The following is a 14,089-nucleotide window of genomic DNA, read 5'->3' as shown; positions in this document are numbered from 1 at the left end:
GTAATGCATATTCACTGGCGTACTGAATCAGCTTTGCAGCAGATATTCACTACACACCTCACGAGATATACACTGCCTTGTTGTCATCATGCCCAACAACACTATTCAAAACCCAACACATATTCACAGGATAATACTTCTGTGGTCCACACCAGGGAATTAACCAACACAAACTCAAATATTCTACCGATGGCGACTCAGCAGCTCCACTGGAACAGAGAAAAAATCTTAAGGCCTTCCACTTTATTTTGAGGATTCTGAGGATCTAACCACAATCATTGCAAGCATCTCAAACCACATGGTATAACTAATCTTAAGACAGAGAAATATAGAAATTAAACATTAATTTGTTCCTAATTTCTGAAAAACTTTGTGATAATCTGCAGCATAAAAGATGGCGTTCTGATGGTGACCATGTGAAAACAATGATATCCACAGCATACCTACAGAATCCTTCATCATCAGACAAAGATTATGCAATTTTCCCCTTCAGGCAGTGCATGATAGTCAGCAAGTTTAATCTCTCTCTCTCTAGCTATCACTATCTGCATGGTAACTCAGCCTGCACAACAATCTGTCTGTTGTAAACTCAACAAATGGCAAAGTTCTGCTGGCTTTTAAGATCTGTTTAAGTGTCTCCTCTTCAGACGATGCCACATGTGACTGGTGCTGCATGTGTGTTACACAACTTGAAGCTTCTCCATGAAAAATGGAGATCCTGGGGGTGACAGCAGTAAATTTGGCTGTTTTGAGCCCATAATAGCCCTGACCAAACTGCATAACAGAAAGCAGAGGAGGTTGGCCATATAAGGCTCTAACTAAAGGGTGGGCTCCTAATTCCAGTGTAAAATGTATAAGCACAATTTACTTTTAAAGGGGATGTTGATGAAATGCCACTTACGCTAATTTTAGAGTGAGCAAACAAGCCTTATTTAGTCTCTGAACTGGTCAAGGCTATGGATGAATTGATTGTGGAAGGCTAAACAGGTACACATAAAGAATGTACAGGTGGTAGCTGACAGGAGTAGTCACTTCTACTTATTTATAATGCATTAGGGTAAAACAATTAATTAAAGGATGCTGCTATAGCAGGAACCTGTTCTCTGAATGAACAGCTGTAGGAGGTGTGAGCTCAGTTTTAGCTGAGGTCATTGCATCTGGAACTCCATTTTCTTTTCTTTCCTCCATCATTACTTCTCCTCCTTTTTCCCTCCTGACTCTTTCTGGGCTGAAGGAGGGAGTATCTTTTGTGTAAAGAGTGGCTTCTCACTCGGGGGAAACTCAAGAATTGTATAATTGAAAAAAAAAATTGAATCATTGGATAGAATTGAGAAAGAGGATTAAATATCAGAAGATGGACTGATCTTTTCAGATGTGAGTTTGTGAAACTACGAAAAGTTCTGCATCATAAACAATATTACTTGTGATCATATTCAGTCACGATTCTAAATATTGCATTGAGAACAAAAACATATTCAAGTGTTTTTTTCTTATCATGGCATCATTTTGAATGTGTCTTTCTTTAACTCTAGCAGCCCAATAATTTTTGTAGGATGGGCCACACATGGAAAAAATATAAAAGTATTCTGACACTTTACATACGTAAAAGAGGCAATACCACAATATGAAAATACCCTGTTATGAGTGCAAGTCTTGCATTCAAAATATTACCTGTCTTAAAGTATGTAAGTATTACTAGAAAATGGATTTAATGTATCAAAAGTAATCGTGTTAAATTTCCATATATCATAATTATTACTGGTGCATTAACTGAAGCGAGTATGAGCAGCATTTTAATGTTGTAGCTGTTCGAGGAGGAGCAAATTCTAACTACATATTATACTGTTTGGTCGAATAATCAATAGTAATGCTTTATATTTTGCATATAAAATCTTAAAGTGCTGCACACCCATAGCCCACGCATACAGGTGTTTTCACCTATCTTGTGCAATTGTACATGGCATGTACAAGCTGTGCTTGACTGACATCTTTCTCACCTTAAGTTCATTGTTTTCCTGTATGTTTTTGGGGCAGGACAGATTGCTATCATTCGTATTATTACAGAGGATTTGGTGACATCATGAAATTCACAGCAAAGTACCTTTCAAGAAACATCTGGGTCTGATAAGCCAGAGTAATTGAAAACACCTGAGTGGGTGAGCACAGCCATTTATCTGCAAAGTCACTAATAACTACAGCCATCACACAAAAGTGCATTTCACTACTTCACTACATTTCCTTCAGAAATGTGGTGTAGTATAGTAGCATACCATGGAAAGGTTCCATAACATGGAAACACCCTATAGCACCATTACCTAAAAAATTCATTTACAGTACTGTAAGTGTGTTGAACCTGAGTAACTGTACTAGTTACATTCCTCTACTATTCTGAGTTACAGTAGCTCATCATATACAGAATACGACAGGTTCTGTTTTTCTCTGGATTGTGCTTAAACTAGATGAAGTAAACGCACGGATATAATGCAGTATTCAGTAATGTCAACCGATGTAAAAAAAAAAAAAAAATGTCCCACAAATATCAAGATGTCCACATATTATTACCCAAGCTTTTATTTTGAAGGAAAAAATCTCCGGAAACTCTGAAAGGCGGAAGTAAAATGCCTGAGTTTCCCACATGGTGAAAATGGTTGCGACTGGGGAAAAACAACAGGGTCACAGACCCGGCATATATAAACAGAAAAATAAAGGACACAAACATGGCAAGCATCGGACAAAAGGTGAAATTGAGAGAGAAAACAAAGGTAAGCCATGTTTGGTCAGTATTTATTTTTTTTAACGGCTGCGATGTGTTAGCTTGTGGCTTTAGCCACGGGTCTGTACACACACGTGTTTTTCCACAGGAGTTAAAGGTGGCATCAGTTTAGTAGAAAATGTGGTGAATGTAGATCAAGTCTTTTTTGAACATCGCCCTGTAAAAACGACCGATTGTGCCGAGTCTCGTTTGACATTGACAACTAAACTGGTGGAGTGTACGTGTTTCTCCTGTTTACCTATACCCATTTAAGGGGGGGACTAATCAGCTGTCCCAAATACCACAGCAGAGAAAGAGCAGTTGTCATACTATGTTAAACTGAGCGAGAAAGTAGATTTTTTGATTGATTTCAAACTCTGTTGTGCCTCAGTTTCCATGCCTGGATTTTAATCATCTGTTAATTAAATTAAAATTACATAATTTTTATAGTAATAAATTCAATGTCACACTGTACATTAGCACTGCAGTTAATACTGCAATTTGATTTATCATTCTTCAATAATACAACATGCACATGGTAAATTGAGCTTAAAGGGATGCTTTGATTACTCACTGAAAGCAAAAGCATGGACTTTATGTACAGAGGATCCCAATTACCCAGTCTGTCATTCATAAATGAACAGCAGCCAAAGGGCCAAATGAACGAAAACTATTCAGTATAAGTTTCACTAAAGATGCACAGAGGTCTGTAAGGCGAATCATCTACCACTGCAGGTGCTTTTCATATATTGCCCATCAAATAGATGTTTTAAAGCAGCCAAGATATTGTAGACATCAGTCATAACTCCAATAACCTACGAACAGCCATATGAATACCTTCTTTGCACTATGTTCACATCTGATGGAAATTAATTGACAGCCCATAGTTACAGCATATGTTTTTACCTCAAGGACACATTCAAACCCAACAGCAGTTCAAATACTGAATTATGAAAACTTGTAATGTTTTATATGGGCTTCCAGTAATTGACACCAGCACTGCAGAAGGTAGGTGACAATATAATGTAATAACAGGCCTCTTCTTAGCAGCAAGGTTATAGTTTGTTTTGTCAGGCTACCTTACATCACAATTTTAAACTAAGCTCAGCATGCAGATAGTACTGTATTATAACTGTTATATACAGTAATAATGTTCCAGAAAACCTAGCGCGAAAGCTTAAGTTGTTAGATGGAGTTTTGCACCATATAAAACATCTGTCATAAGCTTTTGGTTTATATATAGTGCAAGTCTGTGAGGTTTGTGTGTGCACATTTACTTCACTTGGGATTTTGCAACATACAGTCGAAGTAAATCCTTGTGTTAAACTGTCACACAGGGAGAGTGTCAGTGACAGCCCTTACCAAAAAACAGAGGAAGGAGCAAAAGAAGATGGACAGAAGGCACAAAGCCAACCAACTGCGCAGGAATAAGAAAGACATGGTAATATTTCATTTCACATGAAGAATAGTTGTCCTTGAATTCTTGATGAGTGCTGCAGAGTTTCCATTTACCTCACCTGTTTAGGTCCTGACAGAGAAGCGGCGTCTAGGCAGCAGGGACGGTCCTCCTCATTTGGTTGCTGTGGTGTCTCTCCATGCTGGAGTCGATGCTGGCGCCATTACCAAACTGCTCCGGGGTGAGGATGCTGGGGGTGTTGTTCATCAGGAGCGGTGCATTAGTGGCATCAGTGACAGTTTTGGGCTGACCCTGCCTCGGTTTAAACAAAGGTTCACCTTTCTAAGCCACAGCACAGGTAAGTCTGAAATTATATGAACAGTTGTTACTTCAAAAACACCCAACTAAAATAAAATGAAATGAGTTAAACACAGTTACTTCTTGCATGAATAGAATTGCAGACCTGCTTTTTTTATGGATATACAGCCGTCCTCAAAATTATTCATACCCTTGTTAATTTTGTGATTTTTTATTTTTGCGATGAAACTAATGCATTTTTGTCAAGTTTGTTTATGAATTATATGTGACCAACAAGTGAAAGAACGACAACAATACACAATTCAAGAAACTCTTAAATTCATGGGTATTTTATTGTCGGATTACCAAAAAATGCCATGTTCAAAATTATTCATACCCCTGGCAATATCTCAACAAAAATGTCCCAAATGTGTTCATCTTTGTCCCAAAGTTATTTCATGATGTCTCATTGGAATGAATACCTTTTTTGTTGACCAAATGTTAAACAAGGTTAAAAAAAATAGCATCTTTCCAGAAGAGTATAAATAGTGGGAAAGTGTTCAGGTCATTGTTAATCTCTGGTCATCATGGTAAAGAAGAAGGAGCTCAGTGAGGACCTGCGTCAGCGTCTTGTGCAGGCCCACAGTGAAGGAAAGGGTTACAAGGCCATTTCCAAGCAGTATGGTGTCCCTGTCTCAACCGTCCAGAGCATCATCAACAAGCACAAGAGGTTCAACACTGTCAAAAACCTCAGTGGGCGTGGCCGAAAGTGTAAGGTGTCCCCCAAACTTGCCAGGAGAATCTGCCGAGAGGTCAACACCAACCCACGGACCACAACCAAGGCCCTAATTCAAACCCTTGAGCAGACCGGGACAAAGGTGTCACGGTCCACCATTGAGCGAGTTTTGCACAGAGGAGGTCTCCATGGACGTAAACCTCGGAAGACGCCGCTGCTCAGGAAAAAACATCTGGTAGCTCGCCTGGCCTTTTGTAGAGGTCATCTGAAGCAAGATCCCAGCTTTTGGTCAACCATCCTGTGGTCTGATGAGACAAAACTGGAGTTATTTGGCCATATGGATACCCAGTATGTCTGGAGGAAGAAAGGAGAAGCCTATAGACCAAAGAACACTGTGCCCACTGTCAAGTATGGTGGTGGAAGCATAATGCTGTGGGGATGTTTCTCTTCCAGTGGCACAGGCAATCTCGTCAAGGTCCAAGGTATCATGAAAAAGGAGGATTATATCAGGATACTTGATGAAAATGTCAAGGAATCTGCTGAAAAACTCAAGCTTGGCCAAAACTGGATGTACCAGCAAGACAATGATCCTAAACACACCGCCAAGGTAGTCAAGAAATGGTTCAAGGACAATGACATCAGTGTCCTGGAATGGCCAAGTCAAAGTCCTGACCTCAATCCAATTGAGAATTTGTGGCATCACTTGAAGACCAGAGTGATGGCGAGGAAACCAACCAACCTGACCCAGCTTGAGGCATTCGCCAAGGAAGAGTGGGCCAACATCCCACAGGAGACGTGCAAGAAGCTTGTGGACACGTACAAGAATCGTCTGGAAGCAGTCATAAAGAATAAAGGCTATGCCATTGACTATTAAATAAAGACGATGGACTAGGGTATGAATAATTTTGAACATGGCATTTTTTTTGGACTCCGTTAATAAAATACCCCAGAAATGATTTTTTAAAATTATTTTATATTGTTGTCATTCTTTCAATTGTTGGTCACATGGAGCTAAAACACAAATTTGAAAACAAGCATTTATTTCATCACTAAATGAAAAAAATCACAAGAATCAGCAAGGGTATGAATAATTTTGAGGACGACTGTATTTGTCTTAATATTTGAAAAACTAATCAGCAAATATCTAGTATATATACATTTAGAAAAACAAAAAGACACTCAAGTTGGTAGTCTGGAGTCATGCTGGCAGGTTTACACTGGTGACATAAAGTAGAATATTTATAATATATGCTTTACCCCTAATACAAAGGCTGGATATATTGGCATTGGTTCAATTAATGTAATGTACAGTCATGTTATAGAGCAATTTAAAACAAGTATTTAAAGCTCATACTGTGTCACATATCTTTGTTGTATAAATTTTGTCTTTGATGAGCATTTTGTTGTCTTTGGGCAGATGACATGCACTCCCTGCTGGATGTAGCAAAGATTGCAGACAGTCTTGTATTTGTGCTGGACTCTACTGAAGGTTGGGACAGCTATGGAGACTACTGTCTGTCCTGCCTCTTTGCCCAGGGCCTACCCAGCCATGGTGGGTATATACCTGAACACACTGCCGGAGCCTTCAGACTCCATCTTTGACACTGGGATAGACTGCTGTAGCAGTAGATTTTATATTTTTTTCCGGGTGTACGCTTTCTAAGCCCTCGTCTTTCTGTCCCTGAATTTATCCCATGTAGCACTGGTGTGTCAGGGTGTGTCTGACCTCCCTGTGAAGAAGAGGGTTGAATCCAGGAGAGCTCTGTCAAAGATCACAGAGGTCCGTTTCCCTGATGCCCGTCTCTTCCCTCTGGATTCTGAGCAGGATGCCACGCTACTTCTCAGACATCTGGGCACTCAGAGACAGAGAAAGCTTGGCTTCCGCTCCAGACGTTCCCATCTTTTGGGTCAGCATGTCACTTTTACACCCAACAGCCCTGCTGAGGGGACAGGTGGTGGGCCCACCGGTCTAGGTACTCTCAGTGTCTCTGGGTATGTCCGTGGCCGCCCTCTACGGGTTGACAGACTGGTGCACATCAGTGGACATGGAGACTTTCAGCTCAGTCAGATTGATGCGCCATCAGACCCTCTTCCCCTCAACTTAACCCCCAGACCAGCAAAGCCTGGCAAGGGAGGAGATGTTGACATGCTGGTAGGTGTTTTTAAACTTCTCACATATTTTTATGTATATTATTTATAACATCTTAAACATGACAATTAGTAAGGTAATTATCAGTTTCTGGCTATAGCTTCAAGGGAAATCCTGTTTTCTTCCACATGGTATAAAAAAGTAACGTGAAGAACTTGTTTAATTTGGGTAAGTGTAGAAAAAGTTGCACCACTTAAGTGTAAAATTGAATTGTGAAATTTGCACCCCATATGATCAGAATATTAATGAAACCATTTTGATTCATTTGTGCATTGTGTGCATGCAAAATAAAATTTGTGCTCACACAAATTTAACATTTCATTTTTAAGCATTGGCCTTAGCACCCTGTTAACATCCAAATAACTCATGAGTGATCACTCTCCGTTTGCACACCTTTTCTGCACATTTGTGCAATCAAAAACAATTTTTGCTTCATTAATTCTCAAGTTATGAGCATCACACATCAAATAAATTGTGGTAACTTGAGAAATAACAAAGCACAGATGTTTGTTTTGTCTGTGCAAATGTTGTAAAAAATGGACTCTAACAAGGTGTATGCTGATTTCTACGTAGTGTGAGGAACACTATGAGTGTGCAGTCAGGCACAATGAAACACCAGAAGAATCCAGCCGGTCTGGTCAGTGGGTGCTGACGACACCTGGTGCTGTTTTTTTTATCTTAATAAATATATTTACCATGCGGTAACACTACACTTTCAGTGGAGTATACAGGGAATAAATAAATCTCTACCAAGAAACAAACAGAATATACAACAGCTATATACTCATAACATTAACATACTTATCGCAGGCATTAAGCTACCACAAACAAATGTATGAAGAAAAAAGGGATTTTTGCTCAAAAAGTTGTCATCAGTAGGGAGCTTGGGTATCTGTGGCAGGTGAAAGGGCTCAGGCCTGATGAAGGTAGGCTTCTCCTCCTCCTCTGACAGGTCCTCCTCCAGACCTGCTCTTCACAGCAAATGTGCACAAACAAATGAGACGACTTTGGATACATTTGGGCATTAATGGGGTGCTGACATAATACACCTATGCTTAAAACTGTAATACTTCAGTTCTCGAAAATCTCTATTCTAAATAGTAATAATAGTCTTTTCCTGTCATCACACATCAACGGTGTTTATGTGCAGCCCAACAGGATTAACTCTTTACCATTAAGCTTGTCTTGCAATGTGCACTTTGCCGTGGACATTTGTCAATGTTCACCTGTTTACCCAGTCATCTGTGGCTCCCACAGGACGGAGGTGGAGATGAGGCTCCTGTGCGGGTGCTCATGAAAACAGACCCATCCTGCAGGGAGAGTCTGCAGACTGAGGCTGAGGTGGATCCCATGGACGGAGAGCAGACATGGCCGACTGAAACAGAGCTGCTGGAAGCTGAAGGTGCAGAAAAAGAATTCACACATAACAACATTTTTCAGTGATACAGTTGCTAAGATGAAGATTCCTGGGGACCTGCATAAGATCCTGGTCAGTGTTGAGATCGAGGCCAAACTTGTGTTAAAGCAGCTACACCTGGTTTGACTAGATCAAACATTTGAGTATAGTCTGACACTGTTTTGTTTGCAGGGTATTGACACCAAATTGTGACAGGTGATCTTAAGAAGCCGTCAGCAGACTGGAAACAGTTGTGTTCAGGAAACTTTGTACAAATGAAACTAGTTTGCCAGCTGCTGTTGACATTTGCCACATTTTCCTTGATTACAGTTTCAGATTACACCATGATGTGACATGTAGGAATCAGTTTTCAAAGTAGATCTGAAAAGTTAAAAAAAAAAGTTAGAGTCAAATTGTACAGAGTAATATTTTATCATCTGTACACACCTGAGACAACTTCAAATCATGTCTGGCAACCAGAAATTGGTTGTGTCCTAAAATGCCTTTCTTGATTTAAAATGTGTCATTTTAATATTAAATTGGAGATATTCAATGAAACCTTCCACAATGAGACCATAGTCTAAATGTGTCATTGGTGTTTCTCTTTGCTATTTAGAGGCCAGGAAGAACAAACGTGTAATGAAGGTTCCCAAAGGAACATCAGACTACCAGGCCACGTGGATTGTTGATGATGATGATGAGGAGGAGGAGAAGGATGGAGAGATGGATGAAGAGAGCAGTGATGACGATGATGATGACATGATGGACGAGGCCATGGATGGAGAGGATGAAGAGAAAAACTCTCAGGTACATGTTACAGTATTTTGTAGGTATTTTAACCGTTTTAGAACAGACAGTGGAAACAACAGAAAATTATGTAGGAAGATGCAACAAGGGTCCCCGACCGGCGACACATGGTTTATGGTCAGCATTTTGGTGTCTAGGCTATGGGGGCCCTCCACTGGTATGCACATGTCAAATAGAAACTAAACTTCAAATTTTTAATTTTCTCTATCACATGTTAAAAAAAAAAAAAAGGTAGAAAAATGACTTGAAATGGTTTGCATTATAATTTAATAAATAATTAAAAAGTTTCAGCGTAACACACCTTTAGGGTCAGTTTGTGCCGCTGCTCTTTGTTGTCATAGCAGTCAGATGGTGTAATCTCCGGGAGGATGACGCTGATCTGTGGAGAAGCTGTGAAGTATGAGTGTCAGTGGTTCCGCGGCTGGAGCGGTGCATACGTGACCCACGGTCAGTGCACCTCGCGGCTGAGAGGCACTGTTTGTTTTCTCAGTGTCTGTCTCTGGGCTCCAGTGCCAGGCTGCTCACCACAACAATAGTGTTTGGAGCAGGAGTCCCGAGAGAAGCCTCCTGTCTTCCTGTCCCTGTGAAAAGAGCTTCCTGTCTGGACGAAGGGAGGGGCAGACCATTTATTTGTTTCCAGCACCACTTGAAAAGAAGTCGGGGAAACTCTCCTTATGCAATGGGTTCATTACGATCTGTAATTGTTATTAGCATGTGTTTGATGTAAGGTCTGCACACAGGAGTACATATTTATGTGGGGGTAACAATGGGGAAAAGGGCACTTCAAATGATAATGATTATTATTACTGCAGCAGGGATGTTGGAAAGGTTGTGAATCAACCCCACGCTGGGCGCTTTCCCCTCATGTATCTGGCTCCTCCTATAATTTGCCAGTCATGGGAGCACTGTGCTGCATGTCTTCTTTGATGATTCATTTCGTTATACAAATGCATTTCCCATGGAAGTTGAATTTCTAGATATTCTAAGTGTGGATGTCTTGAGATGCTGGAGGCAGTGGTTTGTTGACACACTGGGAACAGCACAAGATTTAAATATATGCAAACCAGGGATTCCCATAATTTGCATTCTGGCAAGTCCTCATCACACATACACATACAGATGCAAATACTACTATGCACAGCACGAGTCTTCTTAAAACACCACTCTTACTGTGTCTGGGCTGGTCTTGTTTATGTTTGGCTATTATACAATCACAGTTTCTATACTTAGAATCTCTTTGACTGCACTTGTGTTCCCAACATGTCCGTCTGGGCATTGTTCGTAAAGGCAGCAGTTTAGAGAATGAGGAAGGAAAAATATCTATAAAAATCGCTTTGTAATAAAGAACAGTGAGGGAATAGCAGAGACACCTGCTCATCTATGTATATTTGAATTTTGGTGTTGTATGTGAGTAAGAATTGAACATCTAAATTTTTGGTGTAACAGCTCATAATTTGAACAGTGGACACTAAGAGCAGTACTGTGAATGCTTTTATGGTTGCCGCCTGTTGTATCTGGTGATGTAAATAGTTTTGGTTTTGAAATATATACAGTAAAGCTCTGAGATGTCTACCTCCATCCCAGTACAAGGGAATGGAGGAGGCAATGTATTAAGTGGTTAAAATAAAATTGAATTATCTCCCATTGTGTTGGGGTGGTAGAAAACTCAGAGACAGATGTCTCAAAATCTGGACAAATCAGAGGAATTTATTAGAAGAAGAAGAAGAATTTAGTATTTTTGTATAATTTGGATGAAGCCAAAGTTTTAGTCCTCCTGAGACCATGTTCCATATTATTAAAATCTCTTGACAAAATGAACCATTAACCGGACTGATGGATGCACTCTATATAGCTAAATTTATTGTTTTAAAACAGGCATAGCAGTGTGGTACTGTTCTGCTGTTTCTGTTGTGTACTTGTCAATGTAGGCTTTTTTGTGTGGGGGATACTCATAAATGAGGGCGCAGGCTGCTTCTTTAAAACTGTCTCTTTTATGGCGACTAAAAAACATCAGACTCTGCAATGATCCAGATATGTTTGCAGTCAAAGAATCGATAGCATTCGTTAGGCTTCTTCTGTCCGCAGGCCTCGGGGCTACAGTATATTAAGACAGATTTGTGCTGTACCCTTCCTGCTCAGGACCTTGATTCATGTTGTGGAGAAGAAGAAGATGAGGATGAGGAGGAGGAGGAAGAGGTGTGCTCCACAGATCGAGCTGGAGCAGATCAGCGCTATGATGAGCACATGGACGAGGCTGCAGAAGAAGAAGGCCTAAAACGTCACCGTGAGGCTCGAGCCAACGAAATGTTTCCAGATGAGGTGGACACACCCCTCGACACATCAGCTAGAATCAGGTCAGTTCTGCCTCTTTTACAGAGGATGAATTTATTTTCAAGTATTGTGAGTTTAGAGTAGAAGGAAAACAAATTCTGAGATTTTCTCCACACAGTTTGATCATGTCCACGTTTGATCCTGTTGCTGTCCTCTGTGTCCAGGTTTCAGCGCTATAGAGGACTAAAAAGCTTCCGCTCCTCGCCCTGGGACCCCATGGAGAACTTGCCTCTCAACTACTCGCGCATTTTTCAGTTCCAAAGCTTTGAACGCACTCGCCGCCGCATACTGGCTGAGGCTGCAGCTGAGGAAGAGGGAGCCATGGTAAAATGGACTGTCTTCATTTATGAATTGCACTCCTGTTTTAGACTTGTGGCTTCACTGACCCCGCTGCTCCTCTTACTTCAGGTGGGCTGGTATGTTACACTGCACATCGCTGACGTGCCTTTTTCGGTGATGGAGAGTGTTCAGTCAGGCAAGCCTCTGGTGTTGGTGTCCCTCTTGCCCCATGAACAGAAGGTATGATCCACAGTTGTGACATTCGAAAGCCTTTGTGTCCAATTTTGTAACCGTCCATTTGAAACAAACTCCCACTGACAGTTTTATTGTTATTGACTTTACTGGCGTCATCGTTTTTTTTCCCCACTGACCACAGATGTCAGTGATGCATGTCTTGGTGAGGAGACACCCCAGCAATACAGAGCCGATCAAATCTAAAGAGGAGCTGGTGTTCCACTGTGGATTTCGGAGGTTCAGGGCCTCTCCTATCTTCTCTCAGCACACCTCAGGTAGAACGTGTGATTTGAGCAAACATGCCCCTATATAAACCTTGATCGCTTCTTCCTGGATCAGTTTTTTTAAATTGTCAGAACGATTGCAGGTGTGAAACAGATTTAGCTGCTGGACATACAGTGGCCAATAAATACCTGAGCATTGAACCCGGCTCTGCTTTTCTCCAGCTGACAAGCATAAGATGGAGCGCTTCCTCAGGCCAGATGCCCCCACAGTGGTGTCAGTGTACGCTCCCATCACCTTCTCCCCGGCAGGAGTCCTGCTTTTCAAACAAAGGAGTGACGGTGAGATAGAAAGTCCCACTTATACTTTGTAGAAAAAAAGTAGATTTCATTAGTAGTCTGGCTGTCTTGATTTTAAAATCCTGACCATCCAGTCTGCTGGCTAATTCTTTTATCGAATTACCCGCCTAAGTTAATTCTGTAGTGGTATTTGAGCTTGTGTTCTCGTTACTGTCTCTCTAGGCATCCAGGACCTGGTGGCTACAGGCAGTCTGCTCAGCTGTGACCCTCAGCGTGTTGTGCTGAAGAGGATCGTACTGAGCGGACACCCGTTCAAAATTAACCGGCGCTCAGCGGTTGTCCGTTACATGTTCTTTAACAGGGGTGAGAGGATGTTGACATACTATGGCTACAGAATATTACATCATCATTACATCTCTGTGGCTTTGATTCATGGTTTGCTGCTCCTTTTTGTTTCCTTCTGTGACAGATGATATCATGTGGTTTAAGCCAGTGGAGCTGCGAACAAAGTGGGGTCGGAGAGGCCACATCAAAGAGGCTTTAGGTGAGAACATTTTTAAAACAGGTCTCAGTTTCAGCAACTTCTTCAGATATGACCCCTAATTGTTATCTACTGTGATTCTGACTGCCTTTTTTTTTTTTTTTTTCAGGAACACATGGTCACATGAAGTGTGTGTTTGATAATCAGCTGCGCTCTCAAGACACTGTCCTGATGAATTTGTACAAGAGAGTGTATCCCCGCTGGACGTATGACCCCTACGTGCCCTTGCCATTACCTTGGGTCAAGAGAGAATGCATTGTGGAGATGGACGACTTGGACATGGAGTAGTGGAGGGACAACATGACAACAAGAAAGACACAGGACATATATTAACAGAAATACTTGAGATCAGTGTGGTCTCATGTCATTTTCACAAAGTGAAATGTGTATTAAATAAAACAGTTTTGATCCAAAGTACTTCCTGTTTAAGCCTCTAACTTGCTGCTGAGTCTGGTTTGGCCACTAGATGGCAGACATGAATAAGTATTAATAAAATTCCTTCACTGTTTTGTTGAGCAACATTCACCTTTGTTTGAAATAGGTCAAAAATGTTTGAGTGAATACCAGTGAACAAATAGCTCTGTGTGTGTGTGTGTGTGTGTGTGTGTGTGTGTGTGTGTGGAATACTTTATGATTAAACAAATATCAAG

The 14,089-nt window shown here is 41.0% G+C and overlaps 1 protein-coding gene across 1 annotated transcript; it reads left to right on the top strand.

The window, feature by feature from the left end:
* The first annotated feature begins 2,603 nt into the window (after positions 1–2,603).
* Positions 2,604–13,856, top strand: tsr1 (TSR1 ribosome maturation factor). The gene is made up of 15 exons (XM_071496781.1): positions 2,604–2,762; positions 4,090–4,193; positions 4,278–4,506; positions 6,599–6,733; positions 6,882–7,333; positions 8,588–8,732; positions 9,343–9,533; positions 11,673–11,887; positions 12,029–12,188; positions 12,273–12,383; positions 12,520–12,652; positions 12,824–12,940; positions 13,121–13,261; positions 13,368–13,442; positions 13,549–13,856. Exons 1-15 carry the CDS (start codon positions 2,636–2,638, stop codon positions 13,725–13,727), a joined length of 2,514 nt encoding a protein of 837 aa, XP_071352882.1. The 5' UTR covers positions 2,604–2,635; the 3' UTR covers positions 13,728–13,856.
* Positions 13,857–14,089: the final 233 nt, after the last annotated feature.

This window comes from Trachinotus anak, unplaced genomic scaffold (assembly GCF_046630095.1).
Source record: "Trachinotus anak isolate AG129_WGS33_773 ecotype Australia unplaced genomic scaffold, CSIRO_AGI_Tana_v1 ptg000014l, whole genome shotgun sequence".
Lineage (NCBI taxonomy): Eukaryota > Metazoa > Chordata > Actinopteri > Carangiformes > Carangidae > Trachinotus > Trachinotus anak.
This window is presented reverse-complemented; position numbering and strand designations above follow the sequence as displayed.

Excerpts from the sequence above, each read along its gene's own strand:
- tsr1 (XM_071496781.1), top strand. The coding sequence starts at position 2,636 with ATGGTGAAAATGGTTGCGACTGGGGAAAAACAACAGGGTCACAGACCC. Across the intron at positions 2,763-4,089 it reads AATTGAGAGAGAAAACAAAG|GGAGAGTGTCAGTGACAGCC; the intron begins GTAAGCCATGTT and ends ACTGTCACACAG. Across the intron at positions 9,534-11,672 it reads ATGAAGAGAAAAACTCTCAG|GACCTTGATTCATGTTGTGG; the intron begins GTACATGTTACA and ends CTTCCTGCTCAG.